Here is a 16,926-nt window from a genome sequence, read left to right on the forward strand (position 1 = left end):
GAGGTATGCCACCGAAGCCGCGGCGGCCATTTGGCCAATATTTTGCTCCTTACGTAATTGAGCCATACCAATATTATCATAATGAAGAGAAATGATAATAATTTCTTAAAAAAATTGTATTTTATTCAAAATTAACACTAGCCCTTGAAACTTAACCACCCTTTACTTCGAAGTAGGTAAACGTATTATATTTGAGGACCTTTATGGTGTCGTTTGTTTTACTCTGTTTGATTTTTGTGTGTTTTTAGTTATGATTTGATTCTGACTGATTTTAAGTTAAGTAATTTATTGCGATGTATTTTATAAAAAAAAAATAGTTCGTTCTTAGTCAGAAATCAACGTGTTCACTCAAATTTCATATTATTTAGTATACATTAGAAAATATCTATGTTGAAATAGAATATAATATGCTTATTTTGATCTCAACGACTACCACGATTACAACGACAAAAGGTCGTGAAATGTTTAAAGCCATAAGACACAAAGGTAGCGAAATATGTTCACCTGGCAAGTCAACATATTGGCCTTCAGACACCAACACAGTACCTGATTTAATTGACTTTTTTGTCTTCAAAAATATTTCCGCAAACCATCTTTCTATTTCCAAAGACGGTACTAAATAAAACGTCTCCTCGTCTATTTAATAACTTCAGCGACTGGTAGTATTTCCAACTGCAATTAGAAGCTCTAGTGGTAGACACCGACCGTATCCTTACCATTGACGACCTTATGATGCCATGCTTCAATTCACGCAAATAATTCAAAACGCAGCATGGAACAGTACGCCCCGGCAAGATGTCACATCAAAAAAGAAAAAATACCCACCAAATATCAAGACGCTGATAAATAAAAAAACGAAAACTTAGACGTCGTTGGCAGCAAACCAGATATCCTGCGCGCAAATTGAAGTTCAACCAAACAACAAACTAACTACACGTTCAAATTCAGACATTCAAAAATGATAATTTCAATGAAAGCCAAAAAATCGCCTGGTTTCGGCCTCATAACTGCAGAAATTCTTCAGAGATTGCCCAATAATTGTGTTACTTGTCTGTATCAATTGATCAATGTGTGTTTCTTGTTGAAATATGTTCCTATGTACTGGAAGATAGCAGAAGTAATTATGATTCTGAAAACCGGAAAATCGCCAAATGATGTGTCTTCATACCGACCTATTTCTCTGCTACCAAACTGCTATCCAAACTTTTTGAACGACTGTTACAGACTCGATTATAGAAAACAAGAAAGTTATCCCAACGCACCAATTTGGTTTTCGCAAAAATCAATTTACCATCGACCCAGTGCACAGGGTTGTTGGAACCATAGAGTGTGCGATAGAGGAAATTAAGTTTGCGCAGCGGTGTTCCTTGACGTCCCGCAGGGTTTGGCAAAGTTTGGCATACGGACTTACTCCACAAACTAAAATTGATTTTGCCCAGGAATTATTGCGAAATCCTTTCTTCCTACCTTGATGACCGATACTTTCGTGTCAGACTTGACAACCCCTATTCTTCATTACATAAAGCAAGCGCGGGGTACCTCAAGGAAGCATCCTACGCCCTCTCCTATACCTCTTGCATGAGTATGACTTACCGGTCCACGTTACCACAACCTTTGCAGATGACACGGCTATCCTAGCAGTTGGAGAATTAATCGAGACTACAACGACGAAATTGCAATCAGCGGTGAATTCTCTTGCAAAATGGGCCAACAATGGCGTACCAAAATAAATAATTAAAAACCAGTGCGATTTACAAGCCAATCTACATAAACAGCGTAAATATACCGTACGTCAGCGAGGCAAAATATCTTGGAATAGCTCTTGATGCTAAACTGCGTTGGATGGCGCATGTCAAGAAAAAGTGTGAAGAGCTTTCCACCTCTAAGATGGAATTTGTGAGGCTATCAAGGACATAGAGCAAGCAATTCGCAATTCGGTTATGGAAAATTTCATGAAGAGGATATTGTCCTGTAAGCATGATCGTGGTGGTTATTTGCCTGATGTTATTCTCCACTATTAACGGTATACCTTCTTCTTTATAATGAAATAAACATCCGATCATTTATATTAAAAAATAGCATTTTTCTTTGAATATCAAAAATATCAAAATTGTTCTTTTCAGTTATCTTCTGATGCAACCCCGAGAACTGGTGTTAAAATCTTTACTTGAAATGAAAAGTGTCCACTCACAGTTTTTTATCTGCAGTCACGCGGGTAATTCGTACCAAAGCAAACGAATGCAGTGATAACCGAGTACCGCGGAATATGAATCGTGGCTTGTGCTTATGCTGAATGTTCAATAAGTTCACCGCACAGAAGATAATACCATTCACACATAGGTACACGGTGATGTAGTGTTCAACATTTTGGGGAGTGATTCGTGGATAACTTTATCATGCCTTCATGTTAAATAGGTTCTTATGAGAACCGTTTTGAATTACCGAGTGAGCAAACCTAATTGTGTTGGAAAGCAAGTCCATAGCGAGTCAACCGATCAAGGCAAAAAAGATGGTTGCAGTAGTACAAAAATCAAATTTATATGTGTTTTATTTTCGCATTTTGGTGGTTTGAATATCAAAATCAGTTGATCACTTAAACAAAACAAATCACTTTGAAATTAAAACAGCCAGAGCGAAATCCAAGAAACGAAAGGTATGGTGCACTAGACAGGGCTAGTCTACTGGCTCAGCAGCCCTTGGTCGGGAAGAACCCGAGTCATTCCGGTAAAGACACTTGAAACCCTCCTACTCCCACTCTACACATAACATCTGGCTCCACCCTCACATCAGTATGGCTTCCGAAGGGTGCACGGTACCACCACAACACTCACCGCCATAAACACCCAGATAAACCACGAGCATAACCAATACCGCCCTTGCGAGAGGCTGTCCTAGTAGCGCTGGACCTGAAGAAGGTTTTGTACCCAGTCAGCCATTCCTCGCTACTAGATGGCATTGCACAGTCGAGCCAGGGCTGAAGAGGTGGTCCGCTAACTATCTTAGTGCTCATCACACGCCAGTAATCTTTCGAGACCAAATCTCTAAACAGAGGAAGTTAAAGCAAGGTATTGCTATCGACATTTAAGTCAATTGGCCGGCCGGTTCTAAACTACTCTGCGCCTGCGCCGGAACCAGTAATTCGTAGCGGAAGAAGCTTCAGACTTACCAAAATAATGCCCTTCGGACAGCGACGGAATGCTTCATAATGTCCCCACTACAACAAGTACACGACGAGGCTTAGATGTTACCTGTGAAGGAGCACAACAAACTACTCAGCAAGCAGTTTCTGATAGGATGCTACCGTAGGTCCCATCCATGCATATACCTGCTAGAGTCCGAACCGCCTACCATTCATGCCAGAAGGCACATACTTAATTACGTCGACGAGATCCAGGACAAATCAGATCGACAATTATTGGACCGGACTGCATTTAGACAAACAATAAACGACATTCATCGGGATACCCTTACAACCTTCCTACCTACAACTTTATTTAGCAGGAAATTGAGTAGCAAAGTCACCTCCCGACGAACAAAACTTACACTCTACAAGGCTCTCATAATGCCCGTTCTAACGTATAACGCAGAAGCGTGGACGATGACAACATCCGATGAAGCGTCGCTTAGAGTGTTTGAGAGAAAGATTCTGCGGAATATTTTTGGACATTTGGACGGCATAGACATAGTGCGGCTACATTGGCTGGGTCATGTCGTCCGAATGGATACAAACGCTCCGGCTCTGAAAGTATTCGACGTGGTACCAGTTGGTAGTAGCGGAAGGTGAAGGAAGAGTAAGGCCTCCTCGGCGTTAGAAAGATCAGGTGGAGAAGGACTTGGATTCTGGCGTCGGTTGGTACGAGAAAGAAATGATTGGCGCGCTTTGTTAAACTTGGCCAAAATCGGGTCAGCGGCTATCGCGCCATTTATAACTATTTTTATTATTTATAATTATTTTAAGTAAAATATGACCAAAACCGTCTATAGATGAGCCGAATAAGAAGTGAGAAAACCAGGTTGGGCATTCAAAATTTTTTTTGTTACATTCGGAAACTATTAATTTAATCACTTGAATTAAGGCAAAATTACTCGAAGTATTAAAATTCCATTATACCGTTAAAATAATATTAAAATTGAAGCACCTGATGTTTTTTGCAATTAACGCAAATTTTGCAACGAACTGTGCACGCCTTTTCAGTGTAAAAACTCTTCCCATTAACGCATTTTCATGTTTAGCCAAGGCACGAACCGTTCAATCACATTTTTAATAATCTCATCAATTTGAATTTGCCTCGCAGCTGTATCACCCTGTTTTTATAGCATTTATACTAATACATTTTAAGTTATAACAAACTTACGCGCACAATTCTGCTTTCACCATTTGCCGCGCTGTACTTGGCTCATTCACCACAAACATCCAATTTCCTAAAATAGAAACAATTAAGCTGCTATAATTGTAAACTCAACAAAATCACCACACACTCGTCAACTCACCTTTGTTATTGAGTGCTGCTTGTGGAGTAATAAATTGAGAGGTGGTCTTGCAAAGCGTCTCACGGCCGGAGCTTTGCCGTTTGGTGCGCGTTTTTGGGCCTTTGTTAGCGCCAATGATATCCAAGAGATCCATATTGAGTGAAACGTCGCGAGACAGTTTCGATGAAAATGAAGTGCTTTGGGAGGATGAAGAAATGTTAAGTAAAATAATATAGTTAAAAAAGAATAACGTTTAGTGCAGGGGCCCTACTACCTGCGTTTCGCACGGCTAGCCGTCGCTGATGCCGAATCTGTGTCGAATGATGTCAATGCCGCGGTAAAATTACCGCCTACTTCTACGCCTACCACACCGTCGACATTGCGTGAAATGCGCTTTAGCCAATAGGATGGACTGTCTGATGAAACCTTGTGTCCACTGCCGGGCGCTCCACCGTTTCCACCTAAATTATAGTTGCTCACTTGATTTTTGTTCAGATGCTGGCCAGCGGAGGTGTAGAACAGAAAGCTGTAAGGAATTGATATTTTACTACGTAATTATACTGCGAAAGTCAAAGGTGGGATTTGTTTGTGTGTGTTTTGTTTGTTTTTGTATGTGCATTATACTCACGTAGGGGTCTCTGTAGTTTGTGATTTTGTGATGATGAACGTATTGTCACTACTGCTGGTTGGTCCCACTGTAACTCCACCTGCATTGCCGCCACCATTGCCTGGAGTACCGTATTTGTAGCCATTAAAGCCGTCGCCGCTACCAAGTCCTCCGTTTCCGCCGCCATTATACGGTCTCTGGGGTGAAAAAATAAATGCTGGATCATAGAAGACGGGCGTCTCGTGCCACGTCAATGCAGAGAACTCATCCCATGACTCATCGACGAGCAAATTTTTAGCCTCATAACCCCATTTGTGAACAAGATGCTTGATGAGATAACTGTAATAGTAATTGTGGAAATAAAAATAGACTTACTTAGTTTGAGTAAACATAAACCAATGAATACTTTTACAGACAACGATAATTATGCTAATTTTCAGTGAAACCATTACAAACTTTTATGGCCGTCAGCTTGGTATGAATGAGTGTAAAATGTTGCCAACTACACGACAACTACGTACGTATTTAATGATACGCGGCTCATGTGAGTGAAGGAGTGGTCCAATAATTTCAATTTCAAAATGTTGGGTCAAAAGAGCTTTGGAATTTTTCTACTATTTATCGAAGAGCTTAATGCATTTTGAATATAAATGGAAAAGATTAAGTCGATTTTTCATAATCTCACTAGTATATAAAATCTAGTTTGTCGCTTAAGTCTTTGGGTTTCACCTAAGTTGAAGAAAAAACTACAATTCAGCTTATTCGACTTCAGTTAAGTACATGCATTCGTATATATAAGTACAAGCACATATCTGCATCAAGAAAATACTGTGCAATATGTTTTTTAGCGGCTTTTGCGCTGGTAGAAAGCTTAAACCTTCCAATTAACTGTGAAATTTAACTTCATACGAAATATATATACATTTATGTATATGTCAATCTGGCCCAAGGATATTGGCTTAGCGAAACATAGACAAATGGCAGAGAAATTTGCTATCGGATTGAAGCAGCGAGGGAAGTTTTCTTCTATTACAGGAAAGATCTTTCCAATAAAAGTTTGTACATGAAATTACGTATTCGGTACCTTACATGTTACGTTTGGTCTGTTTTGTGGTACGGTGTGGAGGCATGAACACTAAAGGTTCGAGTATGAATAAATTAGAGGCGTTTGAGATGTGGTGCTATCGGCGGATGATGAAAATATCTTGGACAGACAGAGTTAGTAACAAAGAAGTCTTAACGAAACTTAGAAAGGATGGAGAGCTGTTATTAACGATAAAGCGCCGCAAAACCGCATATTTTGGTCATATTATGGGTGGTTCTAAATATGAGTTGGCGTAACTGATTGTGCAAGGTAAAATCGAAGGCAAACGAGGAATTGGAAGGAAGCAAATGTCTTGGTTACATAACATGAGAGAAAGGACAGGATAAAGACTGTTGGGTAGCAGGATAAAACAGCCCGAATCAGAGACAATTACCATAAGGGGGCGTCCATAAATTACGTGAGGTGTTTTTTTCAGTTTTCTGAAGGTGAGATGTCGTGAGATTTTATTCAACCCCCTCCCCCATCCCCCAATCTCACGTGAGATTTTTCAAAATGTGGGTTTCTTATGTAAACGCGTTGGATTGTTATTGTAAAAAGAAAAAAAAGTTGCTTCGTGCTTTTATTTACGACTAGTTAAGACTAGTAATCAATATTGCTGAGAGTTATAAGTGTAATAAAAATTTAACAATAGAAGACTTAAACCGTAACTACTGCGATTAAAAAAAGAATATCTACTCTAATTCAGTCCATGGAGAATTATGCGCGGTTTCAAGAGAGACTATTGGGACCAACATGTCCATATGATTTTCAGTAAAATCATGTGTTCCTTCAACTTCGTTCTAATCTAGCCACTCTAAGCCGTTGACGCTTGCGCACAGTAACTCATTAGCTCGTCTTGTGACAATCCGTGAGGGTCGCACTTTGCGGAACATACGCGCTTGCTTAGCTGGTGCAATGTGAGCTGCCGCCTGTGCTCTGCAGCTCTTGTGATAGATGCGAAGTAAATACCGCATGTACTGCAGCATATTTTCTCTAAATCATCACGTATACTTGGGCAATAGAGAAAATAGGCGTGCTGATGAAGGCATTCAGCGGTTCAATCGGTACGCGTATTAGAAATGGAGCAAATGATTTTCCGTCATGTTCTTTAAAGTCCGGAATTGTCAAACGTCAACCTGAGTGATAGGGCGTTCGGCTCATAGTGGCGCGAAAACAACCGACGGGCTACACTGTACCGCAAATTCAGATTAAATTGAGCTATTTGGTATAAAACAAATATGGTGGTTTGACAGTAGGAATGTATAACGTCGAAGTATGAATGAAATTATTTTGTTTTGAACGAATTAGTGAATGATCTTAATCATACTACGATTACGCTTGAGATTAAATCTTAAGCATGTACAATTTTTTTGTTTCAATCAGAAAAAAATTGCGTGATATTTGCCGAGACTCCCCCTCTCTCCAACGTAAGATTAGATGAGATTTGACTCGACCCCCCCCCCCCCCCTTAAACATCTCACGTAATTTATGGACGCCCCCTAATACACTTCACACAAAAATTGAGGGAGCAGTAAAATTTCCTAAATTTCTTAGTGATTTTTGAAAAGCTGTATCTCGGTGAAAAATGGGCGCACGGAGTTCCGACAAAAATCATTTAGAAGCCTTAAACTTCTAGTTTTAAGACCTTTAAGGACTGTACTATCGATTTAAATAAAAATCACATGGATTTTTCTGAATCTTACGTGTGTTTTTTGAAAAACTTTCCTATAGCTCTTAAAAAGTCACCCTTTATAAAAAAAAATATATACATATATATGAGAAACTATTTTTGCCATAATTTTGACCCTGATTCGCGACCTAAATAAAATATTTACAGAAACATTTTCAGAATTCACTTGATAGCTACTTTCAGCTATTATATAAGGCAGTATTACATATAAGCATATTTTTAATACGAGTACCATCTTAAGTTTAAAACATATACACAGTTGTACATATCGACTTATAAAAACATGCCTTTAAAAAGCAAAAGGAAGATGTAACTTCGCGCTCAATGCGATTGCGTAGAAAACTCGCTTTGTAATATAAAATTCATTCAAAATTCATAGGCAAAATCAAATAAAAAATCGAAAATCTCATTCAAGTCACGTGCCATCGAAAATGTAGAAAACGGTAAATGGGTGTGAGACTAACATACAAAAACAAAGCAAATGAAGTTAATCATAGGGTAGACCAGCCATCCATCAGTTTATTGTTTTGTGACGTGACAGACAGACAGCTTGACTAACTTTTTGGCGATTGGGGCAATAAAACTGGTATTTTCTCTAAAATACCAATAACAAACGCACTTACAAAAAACACAAGCTGTTGTAACAGGCTTTCGGTCATAACACGTTACGAATTGAGGATTTTACATCCAAAGATATAAGGGCAAGTATGTATGCACGCACGTATAGATTTACATAAATTTTACACCAGGGTATTTACTGATCAGCAGTTTTGACATGGACTTAGAAAAAAAAAAGTCGGCTTTTCCAATAGTAATCACCCAAATTATTTGAATCTTTCCAAATATCATGCGCGTTTAACAAAAAAAAAAAAACTTTACTAAATTTTTTAAAATTCATTCATTTGCCTTTCACTTGCTTTGGTTTGGCAGCCAACAAATTTCGAGTTACAATAACAGCTGAACCGAATAACCTTTTCGGCGAAATATTATATAAGCAGCCCTCCGGGTCCGAATCACTTTTCAAAGAAGGGAAGCAATTTTCATTTAGAGAAGAAATGTATGAAATAGAGAAAGAAATTTGAGTTTCAAAGCGCTTTCGCTTACATTTTGATTATAGTTTTTTATATAATAGTTTTATGTAATAGGAGTTGGTTGGACCAACCATAATAGGAGTACTCACAGCAGTTTCTTTACTTTGGCGGTTGTTATTTGGCAGGTGGGCGAATTGGTTTTGCTGTAAACGACCTTTTTGACTCTTTTTGTTAGTCTGGTAGTGCTCCTTTGCACCAACGGCCTTACCTAAGAATTGAGTTTGTTTATTTCGATGGAGAAAAATATCCTTGAAATATCAAAATTTTGAAATATCACAAAAAAAGCTAACTCCCTTTACCTCTTTTACTTTTTGATATTTTAAACTCAAACCAACAAATGCCAATTTCCAAACAGCCGATTGTTATTTTGCCAACTACTGATCAAATTGTCAAGCTTGCCACCACGGCCCTTTGTTACTTGGTGCTTTCGTTGGACTTACAAAAACTAAATGCACGTAAAATTGCCAAGTAACGAAGCAATGAGCTCCGTTTGAAGACCCCTAATATGTCTGTACGCATATACAAGGAGGTCCATATATGTAGTGGTTTATTTTAAAAAATTCATGAATGAACAAAACCAATTTTTTTTTCGATATATTATTGACTTACAATCTGTATCAGAAAAAAGGAACCTCGATTATTCGTGAAATATAAAAGATATATATTTAACATTTTTTTACATTAAAGTATGTACAAAACTACGAGGGGCAATTACTCAATAAGCCGTGTAGTCGTTATCGTTGTCGAGTATAGCCTGGCATTTTCATCATGCTTTGAATCAGCTTTTCTGCGTAGCTCGTCGACAAACAGGACTAAATTTTGCGAACTTGACGCACGAGTTGCTTTAAACCGCGGACTGGCTTTCCGGCAATATGCCTTTTCATAATTCTAATTTTCAATGGGGTTGGCGTCTGGGGTCTGGGAAGGCCAGTCCAATACTGTGACGCCATTTGCTTGTTTTGTTGTTTGTCAATGAGTTTCTGAGCGCAGTGGTTTTGATGTCTGTCATCAACATTTTTGTACACTTTATTCCGCTGATTCCACATCACACCAAACTTTTTTGATTTTTTAATCACTTTTCCAGCGGCGTAAGATATTTTCCCACTCATTTTTGTTTGGTTGCGTTTACGGGAAAGTGTCGAACGACACTAACCTGAGTTAGCACTGGCGTCGTAGCCCTTGACGCTACAAGAAGTTACAAGAAAAAAACCGGTTATTTCCTTCTGACACCGGCTGTATTTGAAAGAGCAAACATTTCCAGTTTTAATTGAGCACGATTTCTTTGCTCTTTGTGGCGATTTCTGGCTCTAGCTCACGAGTGTCTTTCCCGATAGTCGCGTTAAAGGCCTAAATCGTTAATGGATTGTTCTTCACATCACCCTACAGAGATGGGTAACAGTGTCAAATCGTAGCACCGAGGTGATCAAATCACAACGCCAAAATGGCTGATAACACGATTACCGATGCTACCGCGTCTTCTAACCTTGGGTATTTGAGTCTGTCAGTGGAAGATATTGAGAAGGGTATTTTAGCCCTAAAATTGTTCACAAAAATAGATGCTGATGGTCTTTCAGTCGTTCTTTTCAAACATTGTTCTTCTCTTGCTCTGCCCCTGAAGTTAATTTTCATTAAATCGTTAGCCCCTGACATTTTTATCGATGAATGGAAAATGACAGTTGTTACATAAATTTTTAGAAGTGGTAAAAAAATAAGACCCATAATTACAGATCTATCTCGAATCTCTCGTCAGTATCGAATCACCATACCATCACAAGCTGGTTTTACTACAGGTTCCCAATTTAGCCGTTTTCACTGAATACTGTATTGCAGCTTTCTCAGCAGGCCAACAAGTCGACTGTATCTATATTGACTATTCCAAAGCGTTTGATAAAGTATCGCACACAATTTTATTAGATAAACTTATATATCAGGGATTTCACTCAGTTTTCCTAGATTAGCTGCGACCTTACTTATGCAATAGACATTGTGAAGTTTATATTGATGATGGCGCGTCTGCTCCTCTTCCGGCGCCCTCTGGTCTACCTCAAGGTAGTATATTGGGTCCCTTGCTTTTTGTTTTATTTATCAATGATATATGTAGTCGTTTTTTTGCCATTTTTCCTCCTGTATGCGAATGTTTTAAGAATATTTTCTAATATCTTAAACTTGGCGGATTCACATAATCTTCAAGCTGATTCGTACTCAAAAATAGTTAACATCATTCCTACTTGTTATAAGATCGGTGTTCAATCTGTTGAAGAAATCAAAGATTTAGGGGTTGTTTTCGATGCACATTTTTCATTACATTCGTCCGCCGTAGCCAAATGGGTTGGTGCGTGATTACCATTCGGAATTCACAGAGAGAACGTTGGTTCGAATCTCGGTGAAACACCAAAACTAAGAAAAACATTTTTCTAATACCGGTCGCCCCTCGGCAGGCAATGGCAAGCCTCCGAGTGTATGTTTGCCATGAAAAAGCTCCTCATAAAAATATCTGCCGTTCGGAGTCGGCTTGAAACTGTAGGTCCCTCCATTTGTGGAACAAAATCAAGACGTACACCAGAAATAGAAGGAGGAGCTCGGCTAAACACCCAAAGAGGGTGTACGCGCCAATTATATATATATATTATATATATAGCATGTCGACTTTATTCTATCTAAAGCGTACTCCATTCTTGGCTTTATACGAAGGAATAGCTCGAACTTTGCAGACCCCTATAATCTTAAGTGTCTATTTACTCCATTTGTTCGATCTATATTTGAATATGTCCTTTTTCTTTGACCACCTTACCATTAATTCTCTATAGACAGAATCGAACGATTCTCGATATAAATGCCGGTTACTTTTACTTAATCTTAATAAATTAGAAAATATTGTAGAAGATTGATTTTGTCGCTATATTTTTTGTTTAATATTATCAAGGGTGAAACTGACTGTTCCACTCTTTTAGAACTGACTAACATTTCGGTTCCTACCAGGTCTTTGCGTAATAAATATGCATTCTATTTGAATAGGTTCAGAACCAATTATGCCTGCAATACGCCTACTGCTCGCTCCCTACATGAACTCAATGAGATCTCAAATTCTATTGAAGTAGATTTCACCTTAACTAAACTAATTTTTTTCTGCTCAATTAATTCGTGTATTGTAATTGAACTATTTGATAACGATATTTTTGTGGTACGTATTCAGTATGAAAAATTGTAATTTAACGTATAAGTAGTCAGTAAAAACAACTGTTTATTGATTTCAGAAATAAATATATACATATAAATATATAAAAAATTGGCCACCAAAGTGCCATTCTCTGAGAATGCATTGAGGGGCGTTCCCGATTCCGAGATGCGGCATTTTTGTTTATTAACATAACCACTGGATGAAAATGCGTTGTGTTAGAAAAGATGATCTTGATTTTTTTTCATTAAATGAACTGTCTGTATTCACAACATTAACTTTGGAAATAAGTTTACAACATTTCACAACGTTGTTACGCGTAAAACAATGAATTTCATTTCGCGGCGATATGATTCAGGCTTTATGTTAAAATTCAAGACGACGGGAAAGACCTGTCACTGTCAAAATAACATATGATTAAAAAAATCAATACTATATGGATTACCCTGTACATGCATTTGTATTGTTGTAGCTGGATGGGCGTTTGCGTGACTGCCATTATTGACATGAAGTATTGGTAAATGGCAGCAAAAGCTTTTTTCTAATCCTGCTTAGCCTACGGCTCGCAATGAGAAGCCCGCAAGAGCATTTCTGTTATGGAAAAGCTTCTCTTAAAAACTTTGTGATTCAGTAGAAGTCTACAGCTTTACGTGACTCCAATGGAATGCCTCCATTTGCATGATAAATGTCAAGACACCCACCACAAATTGGAAGCATCCAAGGGGTATTAGTATGATGAGCATCAATAAGATTTTGTATGAAAGAAAGGTGTATTCGCGTGGGAAACACCCTAAAACGCGAGTGGACAAAGTGCTTCGAAAAATGGCTCAAATGAAAAGCAATAAAATCGTTTTCAACCTCAAACGGGCATTTTTCCATTATTAGGAAAGAAATACAAATAGCAACCCCTGTAATACGGTGTTTCACAAAATGAAGGGTGGTTAAATTTCAAGGGCCTATGTTGAATGTGAACCACACCTAAACGTCAAGTTTTTTTCTGCATTTGACATTTTTCAATTTCAGACTAATTCAATTTGAACCATGGAAAGCTACACAATCGAGTAATGCGTTAAAGTTGTTCAGGCTTATTATGAAAACGGGCGTTGAAATCAAAATGCATATCGCGCACTTCGTGATTTTTTCGGTCAATTTAATCGTCCAAATGTGCATACAATCGGAAAAATTGTGCAAAAGTTTGAGCAAACCGGGTCTGTAGGAGATGTGAAAACACCAGTGCATGCTCGTACAGCTCGCACTGTAGAAAATATTGCTGCTGTTCGCGATAGCGTGGTTGAAGAGCCGTCCACCTCAACTCGTCGTCGGGCCCAACAATTGCACCTCTCACGTTCGTCATTGATGAACATTATATACATAAAGACTTGCATTTACACGCTTATAAGGTGCAATTGACCCAAGAACTAAAGGTGATGAGGCACATTTTCACTTGAGTGGATTCGTCAATAAGCAGAATTGCCGCATTTGGGCGAACGACAATCCAAGAGTGATTGCCGAAAAACCAATGCACCCACAAAGAGTGACTGTTTGGTGCGGTTTATGGGCCGGCGGCATCATTGGGGCGTATTTTTCCCAAAATTAGGCCGGTCAGGCAGTTACTGTGAATAGTGTTCGCTATCGTGAGATGATAACGAACTTTTTATGGCCCGAGTTGGAAGATATGGATGTGGACGATATGTGGTTTCAACAGGACGGTGCCACTTGTCACACAGCTAACGAAACAGTGGCTCTTTTGCGCGAAAAATTTAATAATCTCACGTCGCGGCGATGTGAATTTACCGCCAAGATCACGTGATTTGACACCGTTGGACCTCCTTTTTGGGAGTTATTTGAATAAAAGGTGTACGTTGATAAGCCAGTATTTTGTCCCATACGTAATTGAGCCATACCAATATTATCATAACAAAGAGAAATGATAATATTTTCCTAAAAAAATTGTATTTTATTCAAAATCAACACCGGCCTTTAAAACTTAACCACTGATATATGTAAAAAGGAAAAGTATTTTTGTTTTTGTGCAATTTTGATATAAAATCGCTAAAAATTATCATTACTAACAGACCAATGAAAAGGAATTCAAAAATTATCAAATTAGAAATTATAGAAATATATTTTTTAGAAGAAAATATTCACTGTTTTCCATTTACGCGCTTACTTACTTATACTTATATATATATATATATAATTGACCCTTTTGGGATGTTTAGCCGGACTCCTCCTCTATTTATGGCGTGCGTCTGGATGTTGTTTCACAAATGGAGGGACCTACAGTTTTAAGACGACTGGCAGATGGTTTTATATGAGGCGCTTTTTCATGGAGCTTCTTCATGACACTCTGGGATTTGCCACTACTTGCTGAGGAGCGACCGCTATTAGTAAAAAATATTTCTATCATTTGGTGTTTCATGCACGAAAATCGAACCTGTGCATTTCCGAATAGTAGTCCAGCACCAAGCCAATCGGCTACGGCGACCAGGGCTCATGGGGACACTTTTTGAATAGATACTCACAAAGATTTAATTTTTTACTTTTTAAAAGAAATATCGTTTATAAGTTAAATATATTAGCTTTTAGTGGTTTTAGATACAAAATTTTCTCGATACAAATTACACGGTACAGGTAAGCTTCTTGTTCTTTATGACACCCTTCAACCCGTTTCAATATAAAAACAAATACTATCATTTCTTGCAATGTATACCAATTCTGCGGGGTTTTATAATAAATATTCAGGATGTTTTTTTGTTTTGGATCACCTTAATACATTCATATGTACTATATATAATATATTGTCGTTCAATTCCTTTCTCTATAATTTTAGTTAGTCAACTGCAATCCTATTCTATATAATGAAAATATTGACTATTAATGACTGGTTATCAGCATTTTGAACCCCTTTAATCTAATATCTGTCTGCAGAGATAGCTACGACTTTAAAAATTCATTTTACTCATAAATCGAACTAAGCAAATATAATAGACAGAAAATCGCTTTTTATTTCTAAGTAAGAACTTATAGATTTTACATATTAACTTGTATTTAGTTATTTTCGTTAGTTTTATTTTCGAATGTATAAATCCAGTGGAAGTAATCAAAATTTGTTACTTGTTTTTATATTTGCCGATAGTTTTTGATGTTTTTTTTTCAATTTCTCTCGTTTATTGTTTGACAACTTAGCTTGGCGGCTTCGTTAGGCACTAAATATGGCGCTTTTTGCTTATCACGGCTCACTTCTGAATCGACTTCATTGACCAGATGGATGCCTAAGTGAATATTAAGAATACACAAATATTCAATATAAAACATAAAAATCGACTTAGTACTGATTGAGTAGCCTACCTGTTCCATTTACCTAACACTGTGCATACCATATTTCCTATCCTAAAAAGCATTCCACTTTAAATTTTTTTAGAATTCCCATGACGCAAATAACTACAATCATAAAAAAATTCCACACCTTTTTATTATTAAATATTTTTGGTTTGGTGCCTTGGGCAGGTAAGAAACAAATTGGCAAAGTTGCAAAAACCAATAAAAAATTGGTGCCAACACCGTTGTCTTCTAATTGTTTAAGCTGTAGTCTAAAGTGGCTTTGCTAAGAGATTAGCAGATTTCGTTGGCCTTTGGTTAATTAGCTAATAACAGTGAAAAATTCGAAATTGGCAGCTTTATAAAGTTTTGTTTGTATGAGAATGAAAGGGAAATCATACGGCGGTAGAGTTGATTTACATTTGTACGTACGTATGTGGAAGCGAAAGGGAGTTGAAAGCCACAGCACCGCCCGTGCTTCCTTGACACTTATAGTATACATATATACTTATTTATAAAAACTTTGCAGTTACCTCTTTTAATATTCTTCCAACTAATCATATATACATAAACAAGGTGGGTCTATACATGAATACACAGACGACTCAAAGCTCGATGGCCGGGTGGGCGGAGACGTACATTCCGAAAATCTTTAGTTTTCGCTTCCTCAACTCTTGTAATTTTTCATGGGCTGCATTGATGGCAATAATTAAAGCCATGACACTGATACAAGTGATGCGATGTCTCATGCAGTCGACCACCATTAAGAAGCCATGAAAAGTCAAACATTCGTAACAAGGTGACCGAGTCATTTCGTCCAAATGTGACATGCATTCCTAGCCATTGTGACATCGAGCGGAATTGCCGGCCGATGAACGAGCGGGACTCGGCACTACTCTTCCTAACTAGAATACTGATAATGATGTTGGTGAACCCCTACAAACATGAAAACTACTTCCTTTGAGGAGATTTTGAAGAAAATCGAATGAAAGATGGCGCTACAAATAAACCGGAAGAATCGCCAAACAATTGAAGTCAACTCTCAATGCTAAACGCACAACATCCCTGTTAAGTTACAGCTAAGCATAGCCATAGCACACTGATTTCTGTTATAGCGCGACACTGCCTTATAGGCAGACACGCTCAGAGGCTAGGACATGACTTCTGTAAAAGCAGTCGAAAACGAAGAAGTGGAAGGGACGATTTCGCACCTTCTGTTCCACTGCCCTGCCCTACTTTATCCAAACGAAGATTCATCACTTTGGGTAGATAATTTTTTAATTAGTTGGGCGTTGTCAGCGTTGCGGAAATCAGAAGTCTTCTAACACTTAGGTTTTATGATAACAGAAGAAGTACTGCTTTGCCGGGGGCTTTGCTGAGGGAAAAACGAAATATCTGTTGAAATCGAGGCGGCCTGCACAGATGCAAAATTTGCATGTGAGGGCCTATACTTTTGAAACAGTGCAGCATTTTAAGTACCTATGAGTT

At 38.1% G+C, this 16,926-nt stretch overlaps 1 protein-coding gene across 5 annotated transcripts in view; it reads right to left on the reverse strand.

Annotated features, from left to right (window-relative positions):
• The window catches only part of LOC128859721 (protein spaetzle 5), a 56,657-nt gene that overhangs the window by 4,126 nt on the left and 35,605 nt on the right, over positions 1-16,926 (reverse strand). For 4 of the 5 annotated variants that reach the window (XM_054096759.1, XM_054096758.1, XM_054096757.1 and 1 more), the window contains 4 exons: positions 5,099-5,416; positions 4,745-4,996; positions 4,492-4,688; positions 4,356-4,422 (listed from right to left, as the gene is read on the reverse strand). In XM_054096759.1, coding sequence (XP_053952734.1) covers positions 4,356-4,422; positions 4,492-4,688; positions 4,745-4,996; positions 5,099-5,416 — 834 coding nt within the window. The remainder of the gene's footprint in view (positions 1-4,355; positions 4,423-4,491; positions 4,689-4,744; positions 4,997-5,098; positions 5,417-16,926) is intronic. The other variant, XM_054096762.1, reaches the window with a different exon arrangement.

This window comes from Anastrepha ludens, chromosome 4 (assembly GCF_028408465.1).
Source record: "Anastrepha ludens isolate Willacy chromosome 4, idAnaLude1.1, whole genome shotgun sequence".
Classification (NCBI taxonomy): domain Eukaryota; kingdom Metazoa; phylum Arthropoda; class Insecta; order Diptera; family Tephritidae; genus Anastrepha; species Anastrepha ludens.